This window comes from Hippoglossus stenolepis, chromosome 15, assembly GCF_022539355.2.
Source record: "Hippoglossus stenolepis isolate QCI-W04-F060 chromosome 15, HSTE1.2, whole genome shotgun sequence".
Lineage (NCBI taxonomy): Eukaryota > Metazoa > Chordata > Actinopteri > Pleuronectiformes > Pleuronectidae > Hippoglossus > Hippoglossus stenolepis.
The window spans coordinates 10,276,907-10,293,933 of NC_061497.1; the positions used below are offsets into that span (position 1 = coordinate 10,276,907).

Consider the following 17,027-nt stretch of genomic DNA (forward strand, 5'->3'; position numbering starts at 1 on the left):
TTATAGATTAAATATAGATTTTTGTAAACAAATCCATTTCTGATTCAGTATAAAAACTTGTTCAATATTCAACTGATATTGTGTCGACTACGTTTAGATAAATACATACTCTATTGTACTCATTAATAATAGAAACTACCCACAACTATATATTCCCATGTAACAAATTTATTCAAGTACTATAAAAATAAACGATATGCTGTGTAGACCTCTCTGACTATCACAACATTTTCTGTTATTTTGTACCCATACTTCATTTACAAATTAAGACTATAGGTCGACCCATATATCAAACATTTTATGTATATTAGAGTTTTCCGTAAGTCCAACATGTGTCAATCTCTTCGATATTTCAAGTACTATAAAACATTCTCAATAATTCGGTGAGACTGATATGCTGTGTTCAGACTGATATCCACATAATGATATCAAACATTTTACTGATAGATTAAGAGTTTCAAGTAAGTCAACATTTCCACTGTAATCGATCATTTCGATATTTCATACTAACACTTCAATAATTCGAGACTAGCTGTGTTCAGCCTCAATTTTATTTTCTTGAAATTCATGGAGACTTCTATCATTACTTATAGATAATTTGTAACATTCATGGAAAACTCTGCAAAAAGAGAGCTTATGCCGTTCAGACCCTGACTACCACATACTGAATATCAAACATTTTACTGTATAGATTAAGAGATTTTTCAAGTAAGTCCAACATGTACAATCAAATCAGTTCATTTCTGATATTTCAAAGTACTATAAAACACTTGTTCAATAATCAGAGGAGACTGATTGCCGTGTTCAGACCTCGATCCGGATATTTTAATTTTAGTAAATTTCATGAAGGAGCTATAACATTTTCTATTGTCTGTGATTGTTCATTTATATTGTACTATAAACACTTTGTTCAATAATTCCAGGTGAGACTGATATGCCTGTGTTCAGACCTCTGACTATCCACATAATGGATATCAAACATTTTACTGTATAAATTAGAGATTTACAAATCAATTTAACAACACAATGGCAGATACTTGTCCTCTGAACACTATCAGAACATGGTTTCTGGGTATCGCTGTCGTATCTGACGAGCTCGCAACTTGATTGCATGGAAGATCAACAGGACATTCATGAGTAAGACATCCAATAACTGATCAATTTCAACGGAGAGAAATAAAGCGGAGGATATAGGGTCTGCTCAGTTACTGACTGTTTTATACACAGTCACCTGAAATAATTCATATTTAGTGGACAGAGAACAAGAATATGATAACATGTACAAAATTAAGAGAAAAATTGACAAAACCTGGGAAGAGCTCTCACTGAACTATAAACTCACCAAAGTCTACAAGTTGATTGAGACAGATTTCTTCTGAATGACTTCCTGTCCTCTTGGACGAGTCCCCAAACGGCTCTTGTTCCTCTTCTGGTTGATTCAAAAGAAGCATCTACAAAACACAGGAATCTGAGATTAGAGGTTGATAGAAATAAAGCCTATGATATATGATGTCTATACAAGTGTTTATAAGTTAGGTTAAAATAAATGTGAAAAATGTGAAATAAAAGAGAAAATGTCAGATGAGCACAAGTCTTACCTTGTACAGGCAGCTCCCAGTTAAGATGTGAACACTAAACAGCAGGCCCTGTCACAAAGGTTGGGTGATGCCCACTGTGATCCTGAAGGCTGATCATCAGTATCCAGCTGTGAGGCTCTTTCCACCTGAAACATGAATCAAGACTCATCTCAAAAGCATCTTGACTTTGCAAACATCTCTAATGGAAGAAATGCATGCTTTATTTATTATTAATACAGATAACACAAAACCAATCTGATATGCAATATAAGATATGTTCTGAATACATACCGAGCAACACTAGAGGAGGAGTCAAAAGTAGGTTGAGGTCCTTTCACCACCACTGTGGAAGATTGCTGTAAGCACAGACATTCTTGTGGTGAAATATTAGCTTAGATGAGGATTAAGATGGCAACAATTCATTGCAGTATAAATGAAACGAGAAGAGAAACAAACTAGACATAGTCATCGAATTTTTGTAAAATGGTTCTTCAGCAGCTGACAACATACTAAATCACACACTATTAGTTCAAGTTTAATACCTAATAATAACATTATCAAAGCTGTAGGAGTTGAAATTTACAGAAGAAGACAATCACAAAATGCTAGTGCAAACCAACTGACCAAAAACCATTAGATTAACTTTAATACTATTAGTATTGGGAACTACAAAAATTTTAAAGTAGTTTACTGCTGTACTCATGTCACTGCATACTAATTCGAGGACCACATACAAGTAGCTGTTACAGTTCAAATCAGTCTGATTTGTTTAAAAGAAGCAAAGTAAAAATGCAGGCAGATAAGTTTATTTCAACACAAGACTTGCTGATAAATCAGTTCAATGATAATCCAAAAGGTCAGAGTTGGCTTCAGCTTGCAACATGTGTCTTCTACAAATATAGGATCGTTGCAGACCTCTGCGTTGATTCTGACTCACCCGAATGCAATGCTGTTTACATATTACAATGTTTAAACGAGCTGTCAAATTTTCCAGAATGCATTGTTTCAACAGTGCCGTTTAAGAAAAGAATGTTACTGTCAGAATTTGCCGTTTACAGTTGTTAAGTGGTGTGACCAGTGAATTAACTCATCATACACAGACACACGGGGCAGAGACAGATATCATCTTGACTAAACTGCTTCGTCGATTTAACTAAACGTGTTAATAAATTGAACCAACTACTCACTGATCGATCAGCTGTCTGCGTTGTTTGTTGTTAACACGCGCTGTGTCGCATGCGGACGCGGGTTATCTCGCATTCAATACTTTGATTATGTACTAAACACTAAACTTAAATATCAAATGAACCAATTTGATTGTACACATGTGGACTTTACTTGAAAATCTCTAATTTATTCAGTAAAATGTTTGATATCCATTAGGGATAGTCAGAGAGGTCCTGAACACAGATATCGTCTGAATTATTGAGCAAGTGTTTTTATATAATTTGAATATCCAGAAATGATCAATTCACAGTGAAATTTGGACTTACTGAAAATCTCTAATCTATGCAGTAAAATGTTTGATATTATATGGATAGTCAGAGGTCTGAACACAGGCATATCAGTCTCACTTGAATTATTGACAAGTGTTTTATAGTAATTGAAATATCAGAAATGATCAATTCATTTGTTCTGAAAATCTCTTATCACAGAAAATGTTTGATATTATATACCTACTTTTTTAGAATGAAACATTGCTGTACCACTTTTTTATGGTTCATCTGATTCGTCGATGAGCAAGGTTATTGAAATTTACTTCTTAGGTTGAAATCAAAGGGGGGTGCCAAAGGTTTGGTGTAGTTTATTTTTTCCTATTCAATTATAGGAAGTGTAACTTTACTAGAATAGACATTCACATAGAGAACCTGAGGCTGATGTCCACCACCTATTTCCTAAGCTGAAATGATTATGATCTGATGAACTTTGAAGTAATAAACTTTTATTTTTACCATGTAAAAGTCTGTTAAGGAGTTAACCTGGCACATGTATGACTTTACATATCTGTGTATTTGTGTTGAATGTTCCTCTAGGTGACTCAGACAGCCTGCACCTGTGGATGTCCAACATGAGATACAACTGGAATCCAACCAGACTGAACACTGAGAGTCATCACTTCAACACTGACTCCAGGTACAGACCTGTTTTCATAACTTACAAACAATCAAAGCAAAGTATTGCACATAATGCATTAAATTATAAATGCAATACTATTAATGTGGAAGAACTCCATACTGTACATTCATTGTCTTGGTAGTGCACTGTTTAATCCAAACCCATATTCAAATACATAGTTGAATATCCACAGAAAATAAGGATACAAACTTTGTTCATAAGTAACACTTCCTCTACAATAATGCCATACTGTTATGTTTCCTGTCATTTTATTAGGGACGGACGAGCCTGAAGGACACAGCTGTGCTGACCGTGTTCTGTCTCTTATGGCAAAGAAGAAAAATAAAACACTGGGTTTTTATCTAAAGTGTATCAAATCAGAAAGTAAAAGACAAACATTGTTCTGATAAGTGTTCATTTTTTTAACCAACCATAATGAATATAGAAATTAACTCTATTATCCATGACACTTAGCAATGACTCTAAACAGCTGCAGGCCATCTTTAGTTAAGGGAGGAAAACATGAAGTGTTGTGCAGATGAAGCTGGTGCAGGTCGTCCTCATGTTGACCAGCCTGAAGCTGCCGATCTCCACCATGTTGCTGCTGCCACAGTGGATGCTGAGGACATCAGGTGCTGCAGTGCTTCATCTAATGAAAAGAACAAACTCACTATAAAAGGATGTTTTATGTTGTGTATGTTCCAGCAAAGACTGGTTCTTACAGTTTATTCTGTGTTCAGCAGGTGGAAGCACCACAGATTTCAGACAGAACCGATGTACTGGGCTCTGGGTTTGTACCCTCATGGTTAAATGCACATATTGTAAGTCGCTTTGGATAAAGCATCAGCTAAATGAAATGTAATGTACTGAAAGAAATAAAACATTGTACAAATAGATAAAATGTCTTTCTACCTCATCTGTAATATTCAAGGTGATAATCCCCCACAGAGCTGTTGATAACAGTCCACATCAAGTCTCTCCACTTCTCTGTGTGAAAACATAATTATATAATAAATATGAGAACTGTTTACAACAGTGGTGTGTGGAGATTATAATCTTATCTAAACTGTCTAATTCACTGTAAATTCCATAACAGGCTAAATAAACAAGGTGGCTATAGTAATGGTGGTTATACCAGCCTGTATCAGAACATTTGTGAAACATATAGTTACTATCACATGCAACTTACACATGTAGCGTATTGATATTAACTTATTAACTTATTAAAATTAAAATCAAGTCACAACCAAACACACGACTCTGTAGTAGTGTAGTTAATTTGCTTCAATCTGTTCATTACACGTGTTAAATAAACGGTTACTTTTATAACAATTACATATTAAAAACCACTTGAGGCATGTAAGCATATGATTATGATAATAGATAAAGCAATGGGTTTTGTTGTTGTGTAGTTTCAAGGTTACTTACCTCTAGTGAGTTCGTTGTAAAGATCGCGACCATCCGGAACCAGCAACACCGCAGCGCTAGCCGGTTAGCAGCCGCGGGTAGCATGTAGCCTAGCTCCTTAGCCTGAGCTAACCAGGTAAATTGAGCTCTGCGGGCGTGGCTCAGCTGTCAGTCTTCACTCGCGCTCCTCCTCTTTGCCCATTTATTGGTTAGCCAGGAACTAGGAGGAGTCAGCACCGGCAAGATGGCGCCGGGTGAACGCCTACTACTAGCCTCATTTTCACTCTTCAGAAACCAACGGGTGACGTCACGGACCCTACGTCCATTATATATACAGTCTATGGTCACGTCACGTAAAAACAAAAAACGACAAACTGCACACACTTATAAATACCAGTCCGCTAAACTCACCATCTTTATCAACATCCATGCACTATTATCTGATAACTCATAGAAAATGATTCTCTACATGCTGTTGGTCAACATGACACATCCATAGTTGTTGTTGTTGTTCTGACTTACTTCAGATATTTGTATTATTAACACTCAATAAACCAAAAAAGCTGGTGATGACAAACATTACTAATAAGAATAGATATTATAATATTCTGTATTGTAGGAAACATGTTTCTTAAAAATTCAAAGAGAAAGATAAAAAACAATCAGATGAAGGAGTTCATACAAAATCTGATTTATTTTAGAGTAAAAAAAGAACATGATACCAATTTGAATATAAGCTGAAACATTACAGATCTCACAGACTGACTTTAGTTTTCATTGGGCATTAACATATTTACAATGTCTGGTCACATTTTCTCTTTCTTCAGTCAAGAGTTCAGATTTTCCCCTTCATACCCCTCCAGAGTTTACCCCTTTTAAAGTTCAGCCCAAACCGACCTCCTTGTGTGTTCAGCTGCACCGACATGGTCAAAATCTCCAATACCTAAACAAGTCTCAGTGTGGCGACTGTGTGCTCGCTCCGGGAGACTCGGACCGCTCCATCTTCATCCCAGCGTCTAGCAGGGTTGAGGAAATTGAGGTTGGGAGCACGGAGCTCTTGGGCTCCAAAGAGGAAGAGGCAGATGAGGGCAGAGATACCACTATGTACTTCTGCAGAGGTCGTGAAGCTGTCAGTCCAGGGCCGCTGCCAGACTCCAGTTTTACTAAAGGCTGCAAGGCTGAGGAGGCACTGGGAACAGTGCTGGTTATTGATGAGGCTGACTGGGAAGAGCTGAGGGTGATGACCTAAATGGGACAACAAAGAGAGATGTAAATCCATACTTTGAATCTTAAAGAGAGGGGGTTCAGGAAATCCCGTCAAGTTTAAATTTGAGAACTGAGAGCTCACAGCGATTTCTGTTAATAAAAAATAAAACTATACATTTCAAATGTCTGCTTTCAATAAATACCTCAGTCAAGGCGGTTATGTTTTAGTTTGATTTTGTTTTATTTATCAGCATTCAACAAAAGCTACTGGACGCATTAGCACGAATCTTGGTGGTATGGGTCAGGGGAGAACATTCAATTGGATCTTTAAAGTTGATCCAGGAATTATGATTTATTTGCTTTAAAATTCAGAGGAGTAGAAACACTTTAACAGATTCCCTAGGGAATAAAAAAAAAATCAGGCATGATTAGTGAACTGATATCCTTGTGTGTGATATTTGATGCAGTTTGAATGAATTTAAGGAGACTGTAGATCCTTGGCGGAGGTATGCACATTACTGCTTGCTATTCTAGTTTAATTCATACTCCTGAAATATACTAAATACCTGCCATTATAAAACCACAGCTGTTCTGTTGATGTAGCAATTGTCCTACATTTTCATCTTGTCATCTTATCAGTGTGGGCACCTGAATCAACCCTGTGGAGACTCCCTGCAGCATTGACATTTCCATTAGTGTAAAACTGAAAGGAATCAAAGTACCTGCTGAGTTGAGGCGGCGCCTGCACTGGTTGCCATGACGATATACTTTGTTGCCGGCGGTGATGGCTGCGATGGGGTCCCCGGCCGAGGGGACATCAGGGTGAGGGAGCTGGGAACCTTGATGATGCTGGGAGTGCGAGATCCAGTCGAGCCACCCATCCCGCTTTGTGAGACAGACAGAGTGGGTCGAGGCTGCACAGAAAAAACAAAAACATAATTAATTACTGAACAATTTGAACAACTAAATAATACGTTTTGAAATTACATGATTGGCTTATGGTTTTAAAAGACAAATTGTTAACCCTTACATAAACAGAAGACTAAGCTGGATTGAAGGGTTTAGATAAGGAGTGGCATTTTTTACTATGTTTTATTTGGCTACGACTCAAACGTGTGGCTTATATGTGGCATGAGTGAGTGTGACAGAATGCTATTGAGTTGGTTTTCCTCTAATCTCTGTATCTCCTTCAAGAATACTATAAATGTGCAGCTCCACTCTACATCAGGATCTTTTCATTACTCTTCAAACCAAACCAGTGTGTGCTCTCATTCTCTGTGTATGTTTGGTTGTTTAGCAGGAAATTCACAACATAACCTTTATTCTATTGTTATTTTATCTTAAACACCTTCTACACCATTTCACCTGCATTCATGTTTGTTTAGAATTTCATAATGTATTGAAATGTACCTGTGTGATTGTTAATGTGGTTCTGTTGACTTGTTGAGCTTGAAGTGCTGCTTGAGTCCTGGCTTTCATCACATGGGAGCAAAGCATTGGTCCGAGGTAACCGTAGTCCACCCGATACTGCTCCACATTGTCGGGCTGAGGTCTGATCTTGGCAATAACACTTGCACAGTGTTTCTGTAAAAACAAAACAAAAATGTTTTACATTAAGTGAAATGTGACAGTTTTGGTTTCAAAGTGTATCCGTGAGATGGTGTCTAATTGCAGAGCTTCATTTATTACCAGTAAAAGGCTTTGAACATGGTCAGCTCCGATCTTATCAATGTTGGAGACCACTGGTCCTTCCATCACCGCTTTGATGCGAGCCCCCTCTATAGTAAGCCGAGGAAGAATCAACGTCTTTATCACCTACAGGGGACGAAATCAGGATGTTAGTGCCGATCAAAAAACAGAAAGAAAATGATCAAAGACTGAGGGGAAACACAAATCACACTCACATCAGCTCCCAGTTCTGCAAGTCCAGCGATGCAGCCATAACGTGTTGTCCACTGAGTTTTTTCATCCAACCAACTCTGGGGAGACACATCAGTATACTTTAGTGTGTGAGGTGTGTGGTTTGTTTGTTTTTTTCAAACAAAGCTGTTTAGTGAAGGGTAACATTTAACAAAACAAACAGTATCTGCAGCAAAAGAAAACACTTCTAAAAACTATTTGTGAGTATTTGTTCATCACTGAATCAATCATTAACATTTAAAATATTATAGATGAAACCTTAATGCTTTGCTCTATTAATAATACTTTACTATAATATTTTGGTGACCCACCTTAGTAAAAGTCTTGGTGATGCGGGACTGGATGTTGTTGGTCGTAGTGCTGAAGGTTTTACAGCTTTGGGCCATGAGACGAGCGGCAAAGTCTCGTAAAGCCCAGTGGTTGTCAACATCTGGTCGCAAACACAGCTGCTTACTCACAATACAGGTCACCACAGCTGGGATGAGCTCGTGCAGCTGAAAATAAAGATAGAAAAAATGTATTAGAATAAAAGTACATGTTGTGATGACACAAAAAAACGAATTTTGTTTTCTTCACTCACGTATTTCTCCAAATAAAGGGTGGGGTTGTCCATTAGAGCTTTGACCATCCGCATTAGATAAATCAGCAGAGCCAAGTTGTTTTGCACAACGTTTACACGAACCTTTAGGGAGAGAATAAAGTCAGTGCTTTTGGTAGAGATATGACTGGATCATTTATGCATGGTGAGAAGTGTTTCAGAACATTAAAAAAAGTTGCAGAAGATGCTCACTCCTTCAGAAATGAATGTGCTGAATCTTGGAAGCATCTGATACAGTCCAGGATCTGTAGCAATACTCTGAAGAGCTTCCTGTATGAAACAAGAGGAAAATGAATCAAAATTAAGATGACAAATAAGGTTAGAAAAAATATTCACATTTGTCAAAGTTCTGTAATTTCACCGACAACTTTTTAGCTGCACAGGGTTGCCATTACCAAAATGAGAAAAAGTATATTATCCCCCAGCGTGTACAAAATAAACAACTTATAACAACACTCAGGTGGGACTTACCGCTCTTTTAGCTTCACAGGAGCCAACACATGCTTCTGTGATCTCCTTGTAGTAGAGCTGCTGCTCCACAGACAGTTCATGAGTGCTGCGTGGCTTCAACCTTATTAGACCCTTATCTTTTCCTGAAAGACACAAACACGGAATGAAGAAGGAAATAAAAACCATAAAGAAAAAGAAAGGGAAGTAGGAAGTAATGTGGGGAAACAAGAGTAGAAAACTGAATAAAAAGTTTAATTTGAATACAAAACTAAATACTGACCTTTGCCATCAACAGCCATTGCTCCCTGACCTTTGCCTTGAATCGAAGCATCATCCTCCTGGCCAGGTTTGACGACTTTGAGAGGTTCTGTCGATTCAGTCTTTTGTTGTTCTTTTGATGCTGGAATGTAGTAAATAAAAGCTGATGCTAAATTTGTCCTAGAGATAGTTTTTTTCTGTGTTTTAAAAGAAGAACATTTTAAACAGTACTAACCTGGTGGTGGATTTTCTGGAATAGAAGGCTGCACCCCCTCAATACTTAACCAATGCGCTATAGATCAACAGAAAAGTGATGTGTGAGCATACAAAGCATACAGTATAACAGTATAAAGACAATACAACAGATTGGCGAGAAATACTGATTATCTGGGTACCTTTGAGAGACACATCTAGTGGAACTCTGGGGAGTGGTGTGTTTATAATGTCACTGAGGTCGACTTCCTTTTCCTCATAGAAATGAAGCTCTCTTCCACCACCGCTTGCGAAGCGAAAAGGGATAAAATCTTGCGACTGGAACCCATACAGTGGCTATAACAGAGAGGGATTTATTTAGACTGCAGAAATTAAACAGAAAGCAGAACAGAAGAACCACTTCCTGTTTTTCCATCAAATAACCTCAAAGAAGTGAGCAATGCAAACGGTCTTCTGTGAGTTATATACACCAATTTTCTCTTACCTCTACATTTTTTAGTTTGAGAGCATTATCTATGTCACTGGTGGTTAATTTACGTCTCTTCCCATGATGCATGAATTTGAGAGCATCCTATGTAGAAGGCAGAAAAGAAGAAGACCACAAAGAATTCAAAAGTAAAACTCACATATCAGATAAAACACAAACCATGACATTCAAGAATGTGGTTTCTGAACAATTTACAGACCCATAAGCAAAATTACTTTTTCAATAATTCATGATTTACCTGTGCAATTTCTTTTATTCTGTAGCTGACCTCCTCACTTAATGCTACACAGCTCTCCTCTTGCAACTGTCCCACCCCAACAGACTCTGCTATGGCCTTCATAGACTCTGTGGGCACGACGACCGTACACTGCTTCTGCCGTCGTTCCTCTGCCATGACTAAAAAAAAGGCACACGTGTCAAACTCAACATACTGACAAATGTTCACAGACCTGATATCCTGAAGTGGGGATTTGCAAGAATGAACCAAGTAGTTTCAGCAAGTATTTAAGCAGAAATGTCAAATATTTGCATAGATGTGAGGATTCACTCTTCTTTGTCACATGTTTCAGTATCCTGAGTAACTTTGGATTTTGGACTTTCACTCTTAGCTGTCATTTTATACACAAAACAATTCATATATTAAAAGAAAACATATTGGCAGATTAAATGACGTGAAAATAATCAACTCTTCAATACTCCTCATAGTAGATAATCAATAAAGTATTTTTCAAAAATATGATACAGGTATGTATCTGCCTAGAGCAGGACATGTCAGAAACTCAAGTTTTCATGCATGAAGGGCACTAGTGAGAGAAGGAGGAGGTCAATCACAAAACAGAAGGAGCTACAGCTCTCAACAGCTCAGGTTGTGGGACTTGGGACACAAAGTGAGCTATTGTGGAAACATTACAGGAGATCCACTCTCGTGTGCCAGATGACATGTAGGAAACTAAAATACACAGCGTGCAACTTGGTTTTATGGTTCGGTGAGACTATGAATGACTGATTTGAAAGTGTTGCATCTGAACTTCCTATGGATAAATAGGCGGAGTGACAATCTGTAAGTTGTGCAGTCAGCTAGATAAACCCAGGTCCCAGCCCCTCTGGTCCAGTGTTGTACAACAACAATAAAAGGAGCAGTTTTAACTGTATTTGTAGATACTTCACGTGTGTAAACAAACACAGTGAGCTGCAGAGAAAGCGCGTTAACCACTCTGACGGAATAACAACACAGAGCTACACGCAAATCACCAGCTCTGCAAAAGTATATGCACTCGAACGCAACAACTTCATGGCGGCAAGAATTTTGGGCGTTGATCGCTGGCCTTCTGGCGACCCGCACATTTTTCTAAAATGAACTTACAGTGGAATACATTTGCTCTGCGTTAGCTTGCATGCTAACAACTTAGCTTCCGTTGACATTTTTTTTTTTACCTGAGCGAAGTTGTCCTCTCCTTTCTGAGTTCGATCAGGAACCGATACGAGTAAAAACAGTCAATTGTGAGATTTGCAGCAGTGGATATTCCGTAAAGCTGATTCTTCTCTATGAATATCCATCTCTAAACAGAAAGAGGAAACTAATTCACGGTTTGAAGCTTGCGACCGTTCGTGAATTAGCGCTTGTATCGCGTCGCCATTTTGAATCACGTACCGGTTGTGGCATCGCGAGACTACAGATGCGGACTCGTAACCGCCTTAAGTTTATCAAACAGTTAACTCTGTAAAAATGAATTAACGGCACGTGTTTTTTATGAAAAAAAAACTATGTGAAATTAAATTGTTCCACTCTATAAGTTATATTTAACTTCCACCCCCCCCGAGGAAAGTACCGAGCCTTTTGCAAGAGGGACCGCGGAACCATTGTTATCCTCGGGTTTGCGGAGGACAGTTAACGCTGTAGCAACAAAGACAAATGTCAGGAACGTGGAAGGACACCGCAGGAATCGAACATGTACAGATATTTATTTCGGACTGTGCACGCTGCTCGAAGCTCTTCAGTCCGTGTGTGCGAGCGGACTGTGTTTCCAGCTAAATGCGACAAGGCTGCGGTTTTCAGGTGAGTCTGACACGATCACACACACACACACACACACACGCACACACATTATTATTAACTCGTGCTTATGACCGCTACCTACTCACCAGTGCCTGTTTTTAGAGAGAGACAACAGCTGACTGTGGAAAGGAAACTGTTGTGTTAATGCTGCAAAACAGGGGCTGGACATTTTCAATGACATTTCTCACTGGCAGGTCGTTTCCATGGTAACCCGGATGTGAAAAAACAGCTGTTGATATTCATGCAGCTTTACGTTTTACACATTGTACAAACAAAACAGCTGTTTAGACCTTTGACCTTGGCTTCACTCACCAATGAGTTGGTTCCAAAAACCTTTACTGTTGTAATGGGGGGGGATCCTAACAGCAGATAGGCAGAGTACGATGATGAAATTTCCCCATGTCAATCAAACACGCGCAGGTCAATGATGTGTAGTTTATATGTTGCTTAAAATAATATGAAAGTATAAAGTGTTATTATTAATATTACATAAGGAAGAAATTCAGTTTGTGAAGAATCCCTTTCAGTAGTTTTTTTAAAAAGACAATATTGCCACCACCTCAATCATAATTGTCATGTTTTCATCTTGAATATTTGAATATGATCAATATTATTTCTGACACTTGTGATGATAAACTGTGTTTTGCTCTTGTCACAGGGTCGGAACTGGAGGTGGAGTCAAAACCCTCAGCACAAGTTCAGTCAGGCTCTGTGAAAAGAAAGACAATGTTGTCCTCTCTAATCAGGATGAGAAAGCAAATGCGGACCCAACAGAAACCCCAGCTTTGGCTCAGCAGAAAGCTGAAGAGGATGGAGAAGTCCTCAATATGGCCGAACAAAGGGATGAGCCAGCGGTGTTAAAGACAGATGATGGAAGCACCATGCAGCAGCAGGTGGATGAGAAGATTAAAGAGGACGTGGCAAAGCCAGAGCAAGTAATGACTGATGCAGCTAAGAGTGGGAAGGCGAGTCTCCTTGACCTTCTCGGTGCCATGAAGGTGGAAGTTACCAATAAGAGGAGGCTCAAAAGCTTGAAAGCGCAGAAAAATTATGAGTCCACCCCCAGATCAAATCCAGCCGCTATGGAAAGCACCATCAGTATGTTTCAGAAGGCTACAGAGGAGGCCTCATCACAGAGGTAAAAGACGGGCTTGACTTGTTTGTGTCTGAGTTATTTATTTTAGATTCTTCATCTTGGTATGAAATCAGAAGCTGTCGTCTCACTTCACCCACTGATTCCAGCTTCTCTGCTCTGTGTTTTTTCAGTGAGACCCTGGATCCTGAACTGCTTTCAGCTGCGTCTGCTGCAGCTCAGACTCTGCCTGACCGCAGCCAGGCCGAGTCTGAGCTGCTGAAGCAGCTGAGGCAGCATGAAGCTATCACCGAGGCTCAGAAGAAAGGGGACTTGAGCAACCTAGGGTATGTGCACTGGAGTCCAGTGTATACATTTCCACTATGGGACTGTTGAATGAATATTTTAAATGAGAACAGGATTTCAACCTGGATAATGAAAAATAAAAGGCCTTATTCTCATGTAATAAACATTTATAATACTTTTTTTCCCAGAGTAATTATTGCTGACATGAAGGTCGGAAAGAATCCCAACCGCCAGAATGCTCGGCCGGCCAATCAGATCCAGTTTGATGAAGATGGGCGAGGATACACGCATGAAAGAGGAGTCACTGCTGAGCTGGACAGTGTTCGGAGAAGGTAAATATCATTATCACGTCATTCATCACATCTTCAGATTTTGTGATGGATTGTGTTTAATGCTTCTTTTTATTATGTTAATGTTCTTCTGGAGGAGCCTGTTCAGAGGGAAAAGATTTAACATGTTCTCACCCACTACTGACAAATCTGGAGAGGAATCGGCAGTTGGTAATAATATATTTATTACTAACTATCTGCCTACAGTGGATGATTTATTGTGTTATTTGTCTAGATGTTTTTTCTAGTCCTTAAAAATATTTCTGTAGTGTGTTATCCCACATTCATTTATTTTGTTAAGCTGTTGTCATTTGTTCTATAGAATTTAGTCTCTTCTGCTCAAAAATTATTCAATATGGAGACGCAACACAAAGAAGTACAGCATTTTGTTGAAGCTTATTGTCATGGGATGTTGTCATGAAGTTTGTCTTTTAAAAACATTTTATGTCACCTTGGCAAAATCTTTTTTCAGCACGGCCAACTTTGTGGGACATGGACTTTGCTCATGGCTTGTCTCTATCAGTCAACCATACGCCCCGAAATGGGCTCGACGAAATGATCCAGTGGACCAAAGAGGGGAAAATGTGGCAGTACCCAGTCAACAATGAGGCTGGTGAGTAATAGATGGTGTATTTATGTTTAATATGTAGAGACAGAAAAAATGAAGTTAGTCCGAGGACCTCGCTGAAGGTGTGCTCTTGCTCTTATGTCAGGCCTGGAGGAGGAAGCTAGTGTCCCATTCCACGAGCATGTCTTCTTAGATGTGCACTTGAAGGAGGGCTTCCCCCGTCAGGGACCAGTGCGTCACTTCATGGAGCTCGTGGTGGCCGGTCTCTCCAGAAACCCCTACCTGACCGTCCAACAGAAGAGGGAACACATCTCCTGGTTCAGAGACTACTTCCACCAAAAAGAAGATGTCCTCAAGGAGGCTGAAGTTTACCTCAACTAAACCGTTGGACTATTTAATATTTTTTTCAACATGAATGCAAGAACTATTTCCCCAGCAGGCTCTTTATCTCCCCCGACTATCTTCACTCGCACAGTTTAACAAATTCCAGTAGAAACCTGGTTTTGATTTCTTGACTCTTTCAAGAGGCTTGTTATAGTGGACTGGTATAACATCTGTGTCACAGTGTCAACCATTGTACAGTAACTGTTTCTCAAATGGTGATCAGACCATAGAACCACTCTTAAATAATTTCACTATTGACTTGACACATGATGGAGGAAAACTGTTTAGGAAGAAAGTGAAATGTTGCTGATGATGAAGTGCTTGTACAAAGTATGCAAACAATATAAAGCAGCCAAGATGCAGCACATGGATTTTCTCAAATTTCATTTTCCCACATCTACCACTGATCATGTGTTCACACTGTGTTTACATAGGCCAATACTAATACACAGCAGTTAACAGATTATAATGTGTCACTCCTGCGGTGGTATATTAAAACTTTCAGCATCTGGGACACCAAACTTGTTACATAAATAATTGTCAACAGTCGGTCAATGCAGCACTTTTTGTATTCAAGTGAAAATGGGGTCATACTACTTTATTTTAAAAGTGATTATGAAAGCTTTAGTTTTGTAGAAAGTCCTGTTTACAGACAAGGTTGCATACAAAAACAATAGACTGCAAGTTCGATGGGTGGATAAGGATCTTCACATTCAAAGAAAATAGGATTCATGAAAAATATTTTTCTATTCTTTTAGTGTCAGAGGTAAGGCAAACAGCTGGGACCATGATTGATGGTGTTTTTACAGGCAAGCTGTGAAAAGAAGTTGTGTGTGTACAGCATCTAGGACGTCAGATCGGGGGTTAGAGTAAGACCATTATTAGATCTTGAACCGTGTGCCCTTTGCAGGGGAAGTGCTTTTAAAGTTAAAAACATGTTAACAATGTACCACGCGGATTCCTCCTGGTCTAAAAACACCCTCAGTGAACTATTGTCTGAGAATGCGTGGAAACGGAGCACTCGCAATTTTAAAGTGCCTCATTTCCACATTTTGTTCACTTTTCCTTAAACACAGTCGGGATTGGCATGATAAGATGTTGGCAACACTTCCTTACTGGAATGCGTGCGGAGTGTGAACAGTACAAGAAATGTGTTTGTGTGGCGAGGCACCTGGCTATGCTCAGAAATGTCTGTTTTGCAGAAGATCCACTAGATGGCACTACTAACGGCTACGGTGCCATAAAAAGTGAGGATGTTTGATAAGTTTCTTTTTTTATATAAGTATGACTTTTAAATAAAATAAATAATATTTTAATTAAATTAAAATAGTTAAATAATAGTTCAGGGACTTTTAATAATTCTACGGTATTTATAAAGTTACCTCCATTATGATTCAAAATATGACAAGTATATATCTTACAACAACATATGGCAGTTAAATCGTCTCATATATAGACTCTTCATAGAATGGAGCACACAATGTAGACGACCCTATAACTTAAATACAGACAAGAAGATATATGAAATGAGATTATCAATAAAATAAAATAAATGATAATAGTAAAGGGAAAAGGCATCAATAAAGTTCAACAGTTTTTTTTGGCTGACTTATGAAGACTGTAAATAGAGGCTATGTTTTCATACATTTACACTTATGGATGAAATTAAATAAGTAATAAAATATAAGTGAACTGTTCAACAGCAAATCACTTCATATTCTCCATTATGATTCCAAATGTGACACAACAAGTTAGTGTAGCAGAAACGTGTCAGAGGAATTGTTTATACCCTTTTCACGGAAGCCATTTTCAACATGAGTCAGGTAAACACCTTATTGGGCATGAATAGTAACACTTGTTTTTTTACCTGCTATTTCCTGTTAAAATGGCTGCTGTGAAAACACATTTTATAATCATTAGTCACAGTTTAAACAGGCTATTAGATAAAACCTAAATTAAGTACATTTGATTGAAAGTTCTATAGAAACAAATTGCTTGTGTGACGCGTATAGTTATTAAATGAGGGTGAATTCATTAAAAGGTTCAGTGTGTATTACGTTTGAAAAATGTATCACCATTTA

The 17,027-nt window shown here is 38.5% G+C and overlaps 2 protein-coding genes across 3 annotated transcripts; one reads left to right on the forward strand and one right to left on the reverse strand.

The window, feature by feature from the left end:
- Window positions 1-5,774: 5,774 nt before the first annotated feature.
- On the reverse strand, window positions 5,775-11,894 carry taf6 (TAF6 RNA polymerase II, TATA box binding protein (TBP)-associated factor). Of its 2 annotated transcripts, XM_047343482.1 has the most exons (15): window positions 11,666-11,894; window positions 10,470-10,627; window positions 10,229-10,315; window positions 9,927-10,080; window positions 9,767-9,823; window positions 9,554-9,673; window positions 9,295-9,416; window positions 9,016-9,093; window positions 8,806-8,907; window positions 8,537-8,719; window positions 8,210-8,284; window positions 7,995-8,120; window positions 7,716-7,889; window positions 7,028-7,219; window positions 5,775-6,344 (listed from the first exon to the last, which is right to left on the reverse strand). In XM_047343482.1, exons 2-15 carry the CDS (start codon window positions 10,623-10,625, stop codon window positions 6,054-6,056), a joined length of 1,917 nt encoding a protein of 638 aa, XP_047199438.1. In that variant the 5' UTR covers window positions 10,626-10,627; window positions 11,666-11,894; the 3' UTR covers window positions 5,775-6,053. The 2 variants fall into 2 exon arrangements, with proteins under 2 accessions (XP_047199438.1, XP_047199439.1); XM_047343483.1 differs by lacking the exon at window positions 10,470-10,627.
- Window positions 11,895-12,095: 201 nt separating this feature from the next.
- On the forward strand, window positions 12,096-15,308 carry mrps31 (mitochondrial ribosomal protein S31). Its single transcript, XM_047343484.1, has 7 exons — window positions 12,096-12,287; window positions 12,946-13,425; window positions 13,554-13,706; window positions 13,854-13,997; window positions 14,092-14,165; window positions 14,467-14,607; window positions 14,708-15,308. Exons 1-7 carry the CDS (start codon window positions 12,181-12,183, stop codon window positions 14,941-14,943), a joined length of 1,335 nt encoding a protein of 444 aa, XP_047199440.1. The 5' UTR covers window positions 12,096-12,180; the 3' UTR covers window positions 14,944-15,308.
- The last annotated feature ends 1,719 nt before the right edge of the window (window positions 15,309-17,027 follow it).